Genomic DNA, 13,525 nt, shown 5'->3' with positions numbered 1-13,525 from the left:
CACAGGACACTACTGTGGGGGGGGGGCACAGGACACTACTGTGGGGGGGGGGCGCACAGGACACTACTGTGGGGGGGGGGCACACAGGACACTACTGTGGGGGGGGGGCACACAGGACACTACTGTGGGGGGGGGGCACAGGACACTACTGTGGGGGGGGGGCACAGGACACTACTGTGTGGGGGGGGCACAGGACACTACTGGGGGGGGGGCACAGGACACTACTGTGGGGGGGGGCACAGGACACTACTGTGGGGGGGGGGGCACAGGACACTACTGTGGGGGGGGGGCACAGGACACTACTGTGGGGGGGGGGGCACAGGACACTACTGTGGGGGGGGGGGGCACAGGACACTACTGTGGGGGGGGGGCACAGGACACTACTGTGGGGGGGGGGGCACAGGACACTACTGTGGGGGGGGGGGGCACAGGACACTACTGTGGGGGGGGGGGGCACAGGACACTACTGTGGGGGGGGGGGCACAGGACACTACTGTGGGGGGGGGGGCACAGGACACTACTGTGGGGGGGGGCACAGGACACTACTGTGGGGGGGGGGGGGACAGGACACTACTGTGGGGGGGGGAACAGGACACTACTGTGGGGGGGGCACAGGACACTACTGTGGGGGGGGGGGGGGGCACAGGACACTACTGTGGGGGGGGGGCACAGGACACTACTGTGGGGGGGGGGGCACAGGACACTACTGTGGGGGGGGGGGCACAGGACACTACTGTGGGGGGGGGCACAGGACACTACTGTGGGGGGGCACAGGACACAACGATAGGGGGCAGGACACTATGGGGGGCACAGGACACTATGGGGGGGCACAGGACACTACTGTGGGGGGGGGCACAGGACACTACGATAGGGGGCAGGACACTACGGGGGGGCACAGGACACTACTGTGGGGCACAGGACACTACTGTGGGGGGGGCACAGGACACTACTGTGGGGGGGGGCACAGGGGGCACTGCTATGGAAGGGGGCAGAGGTAATTACTGTGTGAGAGACACAGGACAAAGCTTCAGGGGGCACAGGACACTATTGTGGGGAAAAGGGGTCAGAGGGCACTACTGCGTGTTTGGGGGAGGTGACAGGGAGGTGACAGGGAGTGGCAGAGAGGCACTACTGTGGGGGTGATGTGAAAGGGGGGGCAGAGGTCCCTACTGCTGAGGGAGGCAGAGGACACTACTATGGGGGGTGATGTGAAAGGTAGGCGGAGGTCACTACTGTGGGGGGGGCGGGCAGAGTACATTATTGTGAGGGCATGATGGGAAGAGGACAAAGGACACTGGAGTAGAGAGTCATTTGAGGAGGAGGACAAAGGACACTACTGTGGGGGGGGGGGGGGGGGTTGATGTGAAAGGGGGGCAGGGGACGCTGCTTTGGGGGGTGATATGAAGGGAAGGGGGGAGGAAGAGGATACTACTGTGACACACTGTGTTCTTCATGTCATCGATTTATAGGGGGCTTGATTGTTTTGGGTTTTTTTTTTTAAAAAGGAGGACATCGCACCCTGGGGGCCTTTGATCTCTTCCATGTTGTCAAGGTATATCTCCGCCTCCCAAATGTTTCCTACCTATGCTGTAGTTTATGGAGATGAACTGGGTAGGGCTGCTAATGTTTGCAGGAAAAGAAGAGTGATGAATTTTGGGCTGGACCAACAGGTTATTTTTGCACTTCTCAAACAGATAAACACTTTCAATCTTATATTTAACAAAGAGTATAAAGGGAAGTTCATGGTTAGAGTTTACATACACAATCAAAATGTATAAAATCACTGACCCAGAATAGTGTGACAACCCGGTAACTTATTTTTTAGGATGGGAGATCACAAATCACAGCCCCGGATTACTCTCAGTACAGGTTTCCTTTAAAATCTGACAGCTGCTTCTGTCCTCTGTGTCTTAACACAAGTGCATCCCTTCCTTTCTTATTTCATCATTTTGCCAGGGAATTACAGCTGCAATTGTAATTTTTAGGCCTCATTCACATGTGTGCTGTGGCCTATACAGAATAGGTTGTTTTTTTTATATGGCTGGAGCTGTATGCAGGCAGTCTATGTTAATGAATGAGGACACTGTACGTTCTAATCTGACAGGTGTGCAGGGGAAGGTGCGTGGACCCATCAGACAATGACATATTCAGCTGCCTGCAGTCTACTGGGAGATCCACGTCACACATCCCAGCAGGCCTTGGAGTACCCTATGGTACATGTGCTGAGGCACGTCACAAGGGGGGCGGGCCGTCTCTATCTTGGTATTGCAGCCAGTCCCTTGATTGTGTTCTGTGGTACATGCACTTCATTAGGCGGCCAGCTGCAAGAACCAGGAAGAGACAGTCAGCTCCCAATGATGTCAAAGAAAAAGATGGTGGCGCAGGATTATGTGTGCAACAGTGGAGCAGCAGATCCCTACAGAACACAGCTGGATGTGCTGGGCATGGGGGTATGTTTAATAGTTCAAGTATGGGTTTTCGTTGTTTTTTAATAATCATACTTACTTAGGTGGATTCAGCATAGTCCCCTTGGAGTCTCTAAGACTGGGAACCGAGCAATTCAACACCGCAGATTGCTCGGTTCTCACTGCTCCCTTTTCTCTGCGACCCCCCCACCCCCCCCCATGCTCACTGGAGCACTGGGGTGTGAAAGGGGCTGAGCCAGGTGCCAGTCCAGGCATGCGTGCAGATCCCAACCCCACGATCTTGCCCGAGCCTGGACTGGCTCTGTGACATCAGCAGATACAGCCCGCTGTCTGCTGAAAATGAGTCACAGGAATGCAGAACAAACTGCACTCCTGTGATCCACAGGAGAGGTGCAGCCAAACGATCTTTGGCTGTACTTCTTTAAGAAATACACAGTGAGAAAGGTTAAAAGGATAAGCTTACCTTCTTGAAAAAAAAAATATTAAATGCACATATTTTTGCAGAAAAAAAAATGTGCATTTATAATTTTTTTTCTAAGGAGCTTGGAAAGAATTGCGCCCATGATCAGTGGATCAGGGGTGCAATGCCAGACTCCTGCAACAAGAGCTGCAGGGCTTGCAAATGAACTACGTGACAGCTCATCAGCAACCTCACAGTCCATTCAGAACTACAAACCGTCAGCCGCCAAGGCAGATGGTACTTGTAGTTCAAGTCATTTAAAGGAAACTGTGAATGAATGATGAGGCCATGTTGGCAAAGCCCCACACAGCCACATTATTTTAAAATAGTGCCGGGGGGGGGGTGCCGGTAGAAGTTTCCTGCTCGCTGTCACTGGGAGGGAGAGGGGTAGAGGCTGCAGCTACTTGAACATGTTAAACGTTCCACCCTAAATATGAAAAGTCACATGTATCATGTTCCAAAAGGCGAACCTATCTTTTATGATGGGTAAAGATTGATCCCAATTTATTCGGCTCAGCAAGGACTGGCTAAATTTCGATGTGTGTGTGTGGATGTCCCTGTTAAAACAAAAGTCGTTAGATCAACTTCTTTTAAACAGCCATGTTGGAAAGCTTTCTTCAATCAGCGGCTGCAGCCACTGATCAGTGTATTCTGACAGCGGAGAGTGCCTGCTGTCAGAATACAATATTGCGGCGGGAAGGATTCCTGCATTCAACTCGCTTGTGTGGAATTATTATTATTAAACCTACTAGCCAAGAGGGAAAAATTACCATGTACACCCAGCTTAAGAAGAGGAAAAATATAGTGGGGGGACTGAAGTCATTCTTAAATTGTTAGAGTTGACATAGACTTAAACTTGCAGGAAACAAGGCTCTGGTCTGCTGGTACTAACAGAAGAGGTCAGAAGCAGCAATCTATCTCAAATCTTGAAAAATCTCCAAAAATATATATATATATATATATATATATATGTTTCTAAGTCAATACAAGAAATGTTGCCATTAAATATTTGCATCAAGTCATAAAGCAAAAAACATGCACAAATCTGTTACTGGGCTGATACTATGACGTCTTCAATACAAGGGTGGTCTAACATCATAGCCGTATCTCTGAAGGAATCTTTCATGTATGGATGACAAATTACTAAACAGGATTTATATTATACAGGATTTATATTATACAGGATTTATATAGCGCCAACAGTTTGTGCAGCGATTTACATGTACAAAAAGGTCAAGTAAATAACAATGCATCATGGTTCCTCCTTCAAGTGAACCTGTCACAGATTTGAAAAGATCAAATTAACATTTGTATGGCCCGCCCTTCAGGGGTGCAGTGTGTTCCCATTGGGGTACCCTGGAGATGTGGGGTCCGGAACTGCCTAGGGGACACCAGCTTGGGGCATAAGAACTAGCTTTCCATGCGAAGATATACTATTTGCTGTTTTTAGATGTGTCTTCTTACCTCTCAAATGTGCACTGTTGCCTATACCCTGTTCTATGACAAATATTATTTTTGTATTGTATTTTTCTGTATGTGACAATCTTCAATAAAAATTTTTTGAATTAAATTAGCATTTGTAGTGACCACACAGCAGGCTGAATATTTACTTTTATATTTTTTCTGGGGATAGGACCTCTTAAACTCAGCTGACCTCTGCAACCAGACCCTGTGACCTCCCAAAGTTCCTGGAACCTAGAGAACACCCACTGTGCTCCCACTATCCAATGGGATGCCTTCCTTTTGGACATAGAGGTGTACCATTAAAAATAAAGATTGCAGTGAAAATGGCCAAAGTTCAATGAAGGACGGGAACCTTGGATATAAACTTGCAGTACTTGCATTTCAGTGTAGATGTTATTTTTACCAAATCGGTGACAGGTTGACTTAGTTCAGTTTATACTGAGAAATTGACTAAGTACGGACTTTGTTCAGTTTATAGATACACAAGCAGCACATTGTCCTACAGATAGCATATACAAGAGGAACCAGGAATAAATAAGGCTTATTATAAAAGCTACATAGATAGTGGAGCCTTCACCCAAAGCAACCAATCAGGGTTCATTATTTGGGAAAAGAGCAGATCCAGGCAAAAATATGAAGCACTCAACTAGGCTGCTAATGCCATCCAGCAAACACTGCATCTGTGCTGAAGTTGGAAGTTTGCTCAGTTTATCTTAAAGTGCACCGGTATTCAGATTGGGGACATGAAAGCTGAACTCCGGGATGGCCAAATACTGTCTGAATACAAGAGACGTGTAATCTTACTTCTTGTGTGTGTTTTGTATATTTCAAAAGCCATGGAGATAGATCTAATGTTGGCCGGTTTAGCAGGGACCAGCTGAGATTTGATCCATCTATGGGCAGGCTGGTTGTACTGAAGTCGATCCATTGATCGACTTCAGTATAACCAGCCGATCTGATTTTTTGCATGCGATTACTGCCAGGGGCTATAGCCTCCAGAAGTGATCATTGCGTTCTGCTGGTAGTAAAGCCACCCTGCCAGCAGAAGACGATAGCCCTTTGGGAGAGACTGTGTTGATGGGGGAATCGTGCGATTCTCTTTCCTGGTAAAAATCGTAAAATCTTATCTATGGCTTGCCTTACAGATCTGTGAAGTATTCCAATATAAAATATTTCCTCTGAGGGGAGATTTCTACAATGTATATAGTTTACACTTCTAGTTCGAGAGAGGTAAAAAATGGTGGAGCCAAATTTTAATGCCTGCCTCCCATGCGATTTTTGTTTTGTTTTTTATTAAAAAAAAAAAGCAGTGGGTGCCGCCACCCGCTGCTGCCAAAAGCCAATCAGGAGTGGGAGCCCTCAGAGACATTGCTGGATCAAGAGGGGGCTCAGGTAAGTATTAGGGGGGCTGCTGCACACAGGTTTTTTACATTCATGCAAAAAATGCCTTTACAGCCATTATAAAGAGGAGCGCTAGGGAGAGAGGAGAACTTCTGATCGCCTAGGTCTCAGCCTAGATCTCGTCTAGGATAAAAGGTGGAAGTCGGAGTGGGTACATGTCAAAATCAAAAAGTAACCCCAGCTACCCCCTCCCCAAAAGTGCCATTACTAAAAAAAAAAAAAGGAGGGGGGAAGAGGGCCTTAAAATGACCTTCGTTTTTTTCATAGCACATCAAAAATATTCCCCCCTATGCTATGGTCTGGCAGTACCACCACTGAAGGTGATCCATTGCAAAGAATGGGGATACATTGTAACCAACAGAGTGCAGGTGGAAAGGGATTATTAGGTGTGTGGTGTTGGGTGTAATAGAACAAAGAAAAATTGTTAGAAACTCTGCACATTGTATAACCTGCTTTCTGAAGGCTGAAAGTAATTCATTTTTTACTAATGCAATTACTGCTCCTCAATGATTCTTGCATATGACGTATTTATCTCTATGAGGTTAACAAAGCATACAATTAAATCAGCCTCCATAATGTTTCCTTTTGTGTGAAGATCAATTAGCAAAGCCGCAATTATTGTTACAAGGGAGGGCTTTATTGCTGATTGGAATAATTGTCAGCTGCTTTGTGCTACCAGCCATCTTTAGTCAATGCTCATCAGCTGGCAGGATGGGGAAATCCTCTCCTCCAAGCTGTGCGGAGAAGGAAAATGTCAAAAAACAGACTTTCTGTATTCGAAAAAGAGGGACTTCGAGCAAACAGCTAAATAAATGGCTGAAATATATAAAGTTATACGTTAAACAGTTTTACTTTTGAGGCCTCACACACATGGGGAGTTTACCCCCCAAACCATACATAGGACTCCAGAATTTAGGTGCAGGAAGAAGGTGCAAGCACGCTGCCCAGCTCTGCTGCCAGAAAACTCTATGAAAGGTTGAAAGATGCTGCAGATGGAAGGGGCAGGGTGGTGCACCCAGAGCTGCTAATGCTTAGGGCAGGATGCACCCAGGGACGAAGGCCTGAGAAAGCAAACTGCTTACATTCCAGTCATTCGTCCCTGAACACATACTGCCCTAAAAGTTTTTTTTTTTTTTAAAGTTAATGGCTGCGCAGGACTGACATGCTCGATAGAGGGTCTGTGGGTGGGTGGTGAGAGAGGGACACTTGGGGAAATTAACTCCCAATCAATCTGGCCCAACTGGATGAAAAAAGGCAGTGGACCCTTGTTAAGGGGTCTGGGCTGCTACCTTAACCACTTGCCGACCGCCGCACGACTATTTACTGCGGCGGTCAGCATCTCACAGGCAAAGCGACGTAGGACTACGTCGCTAGCCTGTGAGGCTCTAGGCAGCAAGCGCGCGCTCCCGCTCGGTCACGGACCCCCTGCGCGTGTGCCTGGCGGACCCCATGTCCGCCGGTCACTCACGATTGTCCGTTACACCGGGAGAAAGGCAGGCGGCTAATGTAAACAAAGCCGCCTGTCATTCTTCCCTGTGTAAGAATGGAGATCATACGGTTCTGCTATGTAGGACCATTGATCTCTGTTCTTACACCAGAAGCCACATCCAATCACAGTTAGAATCACGCCCCTAGGGACACACTTAACCCCTCCCTCTCAAAAAAAAAAAGTTAACCCCTTCACTGCCAGTGTCATTTTTACAGTAACAGTGCATATGTATAGCACTGATTACTGTAATAATGTCACTGGTAACCCCAAAAGTGTCACAAATGTCAGTCAAGGGTCCGATCTGTCCGCCGCAATGTCGCAGTCCCGCAAAAAAAATCGCAAATCGCAGATCGCCGCCATTACTCGTTAAAAAAAAAAAAGACGACAAAAATCTTTCCCTTAGTTAGTAAACGCGATAACTTTATGCAAAAAGCAAATGAAAATACGCTTTTTGCAATTTTTTTTACCAAACATATGTAGCATAAAACAAATTGGCCTAAAATGTTAAAAAATTTTGATTTTTACATTTTTTTTGGGGAATTTCATATAAAAAATATGAAAATATTGTAATTTTTGCAAAATTGACGCTCTTTTTTTGTTTATAGCGCATGATCAAAAAACCGCACAGGTGATCAAATACCACCAAAAGAAAGCTCTGTTTGTGGGATAAAAGGACGTCAAATTCGTTTAGGTACAGCGTCGCACGAACGTGCAATTGTCCGTTAAATTCATTAAGTGCCGAATCGCAAAATAGGCCCTGGTCAGGAAGGGGGTAAAATCTTCCGGGGCTTAAGTGGTTAAGATACGGCCTAGTGGTCGTTTCCAAAGTTTCTAGTGGTAGTCAGTTAAAGGAGCGCCCAAAATCAACAATAAGAATCCAACTTAGTCCAAAAGATCGTCATTTTTATTGGTAGCAGAACATGTTAAATCCAATGAGTTTGGGGGAACAGAGACTCCCCCCTTCTTCAGGGCGTAATAAATGTTGCTATTCGGATCTGCAACCGACAGCATAATTGAAGAAGGGGGAGTCTCTGTTCCCCCAAAACACGTTGGCTTTACATGTTCAGCTACCAATAAAACAATGATCTTTTGATCTAAGTGGGATTCTTATTGCTGATTTTGGGCGCTCCTTTAACCGACTGCCCTAAAAGTTAGTACTGCTTGGCAGGGCTTCTGTTATTTTTAGGGGTGGGGCCCGTAATTTCTATCAAATTATATTTGCGCTAAATTGCCACAGCTGCAATGCTATGCTCTGCAGCCATGGCAGAAATTTTACCCTCAATGAACAAGACTCATTCCAGTGAATAGGATTGCTCTGCAAGCCTCCTTCAACCAAAAGCAACCCGAAGCATGAAGTTGTGATGCATTTGTGCGGGGTTAAAGCAGGTGGTGAGGAGGCTATGTGCCACTGTTTAACTTTTATATATATATATATATATATATATATATATATATATATATATATATATATAATATATATATTTATTCTTTTACCTGCTTTGCTGGGGGACTTCAGTAGAATATCACGGGTTTATTACCGACCCCTGATGTCTAACATTTGAGATGGAGACAGGAACTGAGCACACAGATTCATCAGTCCCTGTACTGATAAATGAATGGAAAGCGCTCCGAGGCTTCTTGTTCAATCACAAACTGAAACATGGTAAACCCAATTTACTATGCTTCAGTGATGAATGGACACAGGAGCGATCTGTACTGATAAACTTTTCTCACTCTTTTCAAAACTAAGAAAGAAAACTCTTAGGCTTGGCATACACCAATTAATATGGGAAGGCTTCCTAGCTTTATGTGGTTATACATGGGGACCTGAACATCTCTACCGTTTGCAAGTGTAGAAAAGGTGTTATTCATCGACATAGAACCAGTGTGTGATCTACCAGACAACCACATTGTAAAAAGCCATATGTACCTATCATGAATATCTTGTGCAAGAAAGGCTGAGCTGTGTGATTCAGCACATGTTCCCTGGGTAGCATTAGCAGTTCACAGTTGGGAAGGATTGACTTGTGTTACACTACAAGGCTGCCTCTTGTATCTGCAGGGGAATGTTCCTACCGTGATTACAATGGATCAATAATGAATAAAGTGATTTTGGGTCTATGAATGGAGAGGAAAACACATTCACAGTTCAGTTCTTACTTGGCGTCTCTTCCGGCTGGCTCGTCTCTGCAGAAAGCTCCCTCTCGGGCTCCGGGGTGACTTTTCTTTTCTGCCATGTGGCCAGGCAGTATGAGCTGGCCTTGATTGTGCTGGCCATTTCCAGAATGTCACACAGCGTCTGACATAAGATGTCTTTCTGCTCATCTTCTACACATGTACATAAGAGAAGGGGAGTAGGAAAAAAAAATAATCCCCCTAATGAAGCATCACTCAAAAAGACAACAAAAGTATACATTCCTGATGCCAAGCACCAGTCTATTGCTATTGGCAAAGGGCTTTCCAATGCAAAACTAGTTTACTTTAATGCAGAACTAAATCCACCAACTTAAAGTAGAACTAAACTCACTGATTTACCACAGAGGAGCAACTGACCGGGGCCCTTCCCTCCAAGCCCGGTGGCAGAACATTGTGTATATGGGATTGTATGGTTGGGTTTTCAATGCTGTTTTTTTTTCCTTTTTGTTGGTTGAACAAGATGGACTTGTGTCTTTTTTCAACCTGACTAACTATGTAACCTCAGTCGATTTTTCAACCGGCTATCAGGTACTGCTGCCAGCATCTCCACTAAGGGAAACTAGAAATGAAGCCTTGTGGCTTAACAGTCGGTTCCCCACTGCGCATGCAACTCTTTGAGTTGGGCTGGCTGCGGGGGAAGGAGGAGGGGGGGCAGAATTTCCGGCCAAGCTCACAGCGGCGAACTCAGCCCTAATTGGGAGCGGGTACGTGTTAAAACTAGGTACCCACTCCCCCCAAAAGGTGCCAAATGTGGCAGCAGGGTGGAGGAGGCAGATTAGCGGAGCTATCCTTTTTTGGTGGAGCTCTGATTTAACTAAAGACAATGTAATTGCCAATAAAACAGATCAAAAGCAGAAATGTAAAAACCACTCTGGTCCTTAGGGGGGTAAACAGGTTTGAGTGAGACAGAGTGGTTATTCAGGCGAACTACAACCATAAAAATATTGGTAACATGGCCTACCTTGGCAGTTTTTCCAGTTGGGCTTCTCAGAAGCAAATAGCTGATTCTTTATTAAAAAAGCCTGCAAAGCAGAAGCATAATTAGAAAAGATAACCTGCAAGACATCTGAGTGTTTTACTGTATATCACTACAGCTAAAGATATATCACTGAAATCATTTCTATATTGCCAGCTTCAGCAATGGGAAGCAGAGGGAACAAGGAGGAATTCCTTTTTCTTTCGGCATTCAGTCTGTTTCTAGCACTTTCTAGTTTTCTTCAATGATGAGTGAATTAACAGGAGAACACAGGATTGATCATCTTTCCTTGCCTCTTTTCCCAGCCCATAATTCTCACTTACCTAAGGCCACTGCATTTCAACCTCAAAGACTTGAACCTTTGAGGGTCCCACTAGGTTCCACTTAGAGCTCATTCACAAGGTTATACTGCCATCCCTCTGAAAGCAATTCAGATTGCTTTTCAGAAGGCATTTAAAAGGGTTTTTTTTTTTCCACAGAGCTCTGCAATACGGTGCTATATTGAGCCCGCGTGAACAAAGAAAGTGAACTGTGAAATCACAGCACACAAAAAAGTACACCTAGGGTACAGAATTTCCGAATCACCAAATGCTTTTCAATGTAAGAACCGATAGTACAGATTGTATGAATGGAGGAGAAGGGAGAAAGGGCAGGCATAGTCGGCAAGTGCCAGTCACAGGGCAGACAACCCTACTAAACCAGTTTACTGTCAGAACATAACCCCTAAAGCCTAGTACACACTATTCGTTTTTTACAATCAACCCATGGGTTGAAAAAAATAAATAAATAATCTCTGGTCAGAGCCGCTGTACTAACAATGCAAAGTTAGTACAGCGATCTCCCCCCACACTGAGCTGTTGTGTCCTGACAGGACGACGGCCCACCCCCCCACCAGAACACTCTGATGCTTGTCTGCCATAAGCCAGACCGACATACTCACAGGCCGAATGTGGGCAGTTTTTCTGGGGTTTTTTTAACCAGCCCTGTCTCCAGACATTCGGCCTGTGTGTACGGGGCTTAAGGGACTATCCAGAGTAGAGGGATTTTGCCTGCACACAGCAGCATCAGCACACGGGACACTCTCATTTTGACTACCATTCCTGGTGCCGTTTAAAAAAAAAAAAAAAAAGTTTGACTAATCTTCAGCTTTAAACCTATACAGTAGGAAAAACAATTATTTGATCCCCCTGCAGATTTACTTACAAAGAAATGAAGGGTCTATAATTTTTATCATAGGTGTATTTTAAATGATAGAGGCAGAATATTAACCAAAAATCCAGATAAAACACATGATACAAATGTTATAAATTGAGTTGCAGTCCAGTGAGTAGAATAAGTATTTGATCCCCTACCAACCAATAATAATTCTGGTTCCCACAGACTGGCTACAGTATGTGCTCATGTGGTACACAGATTAGTCCTGTCAATTTAAAAAGGTGCTTCTAAAAACTCGTTATGTGTATAAAAGACACCTGTCCACAGAATCTTTCTTCCATTCAAGCCTCACCATCATGGGCAAGACCAAAGAGCCGTCAAAGGACATCAGGGACAAGATTGTAGACCTGCACATGGCTAAAATGGGCTACAAGGCCATCAGCAAGAAACTTGGTGAGAAGGGGACAACTGTCGGAGCGATTATTCACAAATGGAAGAAATACAGAATAACCATCAATTGGCCTCGGTCTGGAGCTCCATGCAAGATTTCGCCTCATGGGGTAAGGATAATCATGAGAAAAGTGAGGGATCAGCCCAGAACTACACGGGAGAAACTTGTGAATGATCTCAAGGCAGTTGGGTTGACAGTCACCAAACAAACCATTGGTAACACAATCCGCCGCCATGGATTGAAATCCTGCAGCACCCACAAGGTCCCCCTCCTCAAGAAGGCACATGTACAGCAGGCCTATCTGAAGTTTGCCAATAAACATCTAAATTATTCAGAGAAGGATTGGAAGAAAGTGCTGTGATCAGATGAGACCAAAATTTAGTTCTTTGGCATTAACTCAACTCGCCGTGTTTGGAAGAAGAAAAATGCTGACTATGACCCCAAGATAACCATCCCTACAGTCAAGCATGGAGGTGCAAACATTATGCTTTGGGCCATTTCTGTAAAATCTTGATAAAAATCTTGATAAAAATGGTAATATCCACGCTGTGAAGAAATGATACCTCTGCAGGCTGCTGGCATTGGAAAGCAGTATATCAGTGCTTCAGTTAAAAATGTGCAACACAAAAGTGCAGCACCCCAAAAACATATGAAACACATACATATAATGAATAAAGTCAAAATGAACAAACAAAATTGTAATTTCAATAAAAAGTCCTAAGTAGGGGTAAGTGCGAAATAATAACACCAGTGTTGGCAACACAATTCTTCTCAAAAGTGCTCCAGTGATCTCCCATCACCAATATATGAAATGCAAACTCACCAAAGTGAGGGCTGCTGCTACAGCAGCAAAAACGCCTGCATCAGCATGTTGCTCGAAGACGAAGCATAGGGACTCCCAGGACTTCGCCTTTAAAGCCTCCAGCTCTGAATGAATAAAGCTCACCAGGAGCCAAAAGAAAATCCCAATAGTGTAGTACTTTTAATGTTAAAAAGCATATATACAGCACTTGTAGGACAATAAATAGAAACACTCACATCTGAAACCTACTGTCGACCAGGAATCTAACAGTGGCATGATATCAGCACCAAATTCTCCACCCCAACGTGTTTTGTCCAATGGGACGTTATCAAGGGGTCATACGATACTGACGTGCATGCATATAAATACTCTCCTTACAGCTGTGTGAAATCAGCCACTAATTAATGTCGCCGGATGTGTTGCGGCGGACATCTTTAAGTAGTCCCGGAAAGGACTATAGACAGCTTCGCCAGTAATAGTGGAACTGCCATATTGTCGGAGTCCGGGTAATGACCCAGCTCCCGGATGAGGACACAGCAGAACTTCCTGCAGACAAATTAGCAAACTAAGGAAATTACACTCCATGGCTATATACCCCGAATCTTAAAAAAAAAAAAAAAAAAAAAAAAAAAAAAACAAATTGGGCTAGCTCCACACAACAGCAAAAATAACAAAATAAAAAAATACAGAAAATGATCTTAAGCA

At 45.0% G+C, this 13,525-nt stretch overlaps 1 protein-coding gene across 1 annotated transcript in view; it reads right to left on the bottom strand.

The window, feature by feature from the left end:
* Nucleotides 1-13,525, bottom strand: part of MINDY3 (MINDY lysine 48 deubiquitinase 3) — a 255,003-nt gene that overhangs the window by 219,385 nt on the left and 22,093 nt on the right. The window contains exons 4-5 of the mRNA XM_082257723.1: nucleotides 10,398-10,458; nucleotides 9,401-9,568 (exon numbers count right to left, since the gene is read on the bottom strand). Coding sequence (XP_082113849.1) covers nucleotides 9,401-9,568; nucleotides 10,398-10,458 — 229 coding nt within the window. The remainder of the gene's footprint in view (nucleotides 1-9,400; nucleotides 9,569-10,397; nucleotides 10,459-13,525) is intronic.

This window comes from Pelophylax lessonae, assembly GCF_965119305.1.
Source record: "Pelophylax lessonae genome assembly, chromosome: 5".
NCBI classification, from domain to species: domain Eukaryota; kingdom Metazoa; phylum Chordata; class Amphibia; order Anura; family Ranidae; genus Pelophylax; species Pelophylax lessonae.
The sequence above is the reverse complement of the archived record's forward strand: the minus strand, read 5'-3'. Positions and strand labels throughout refer to the sequence as shown.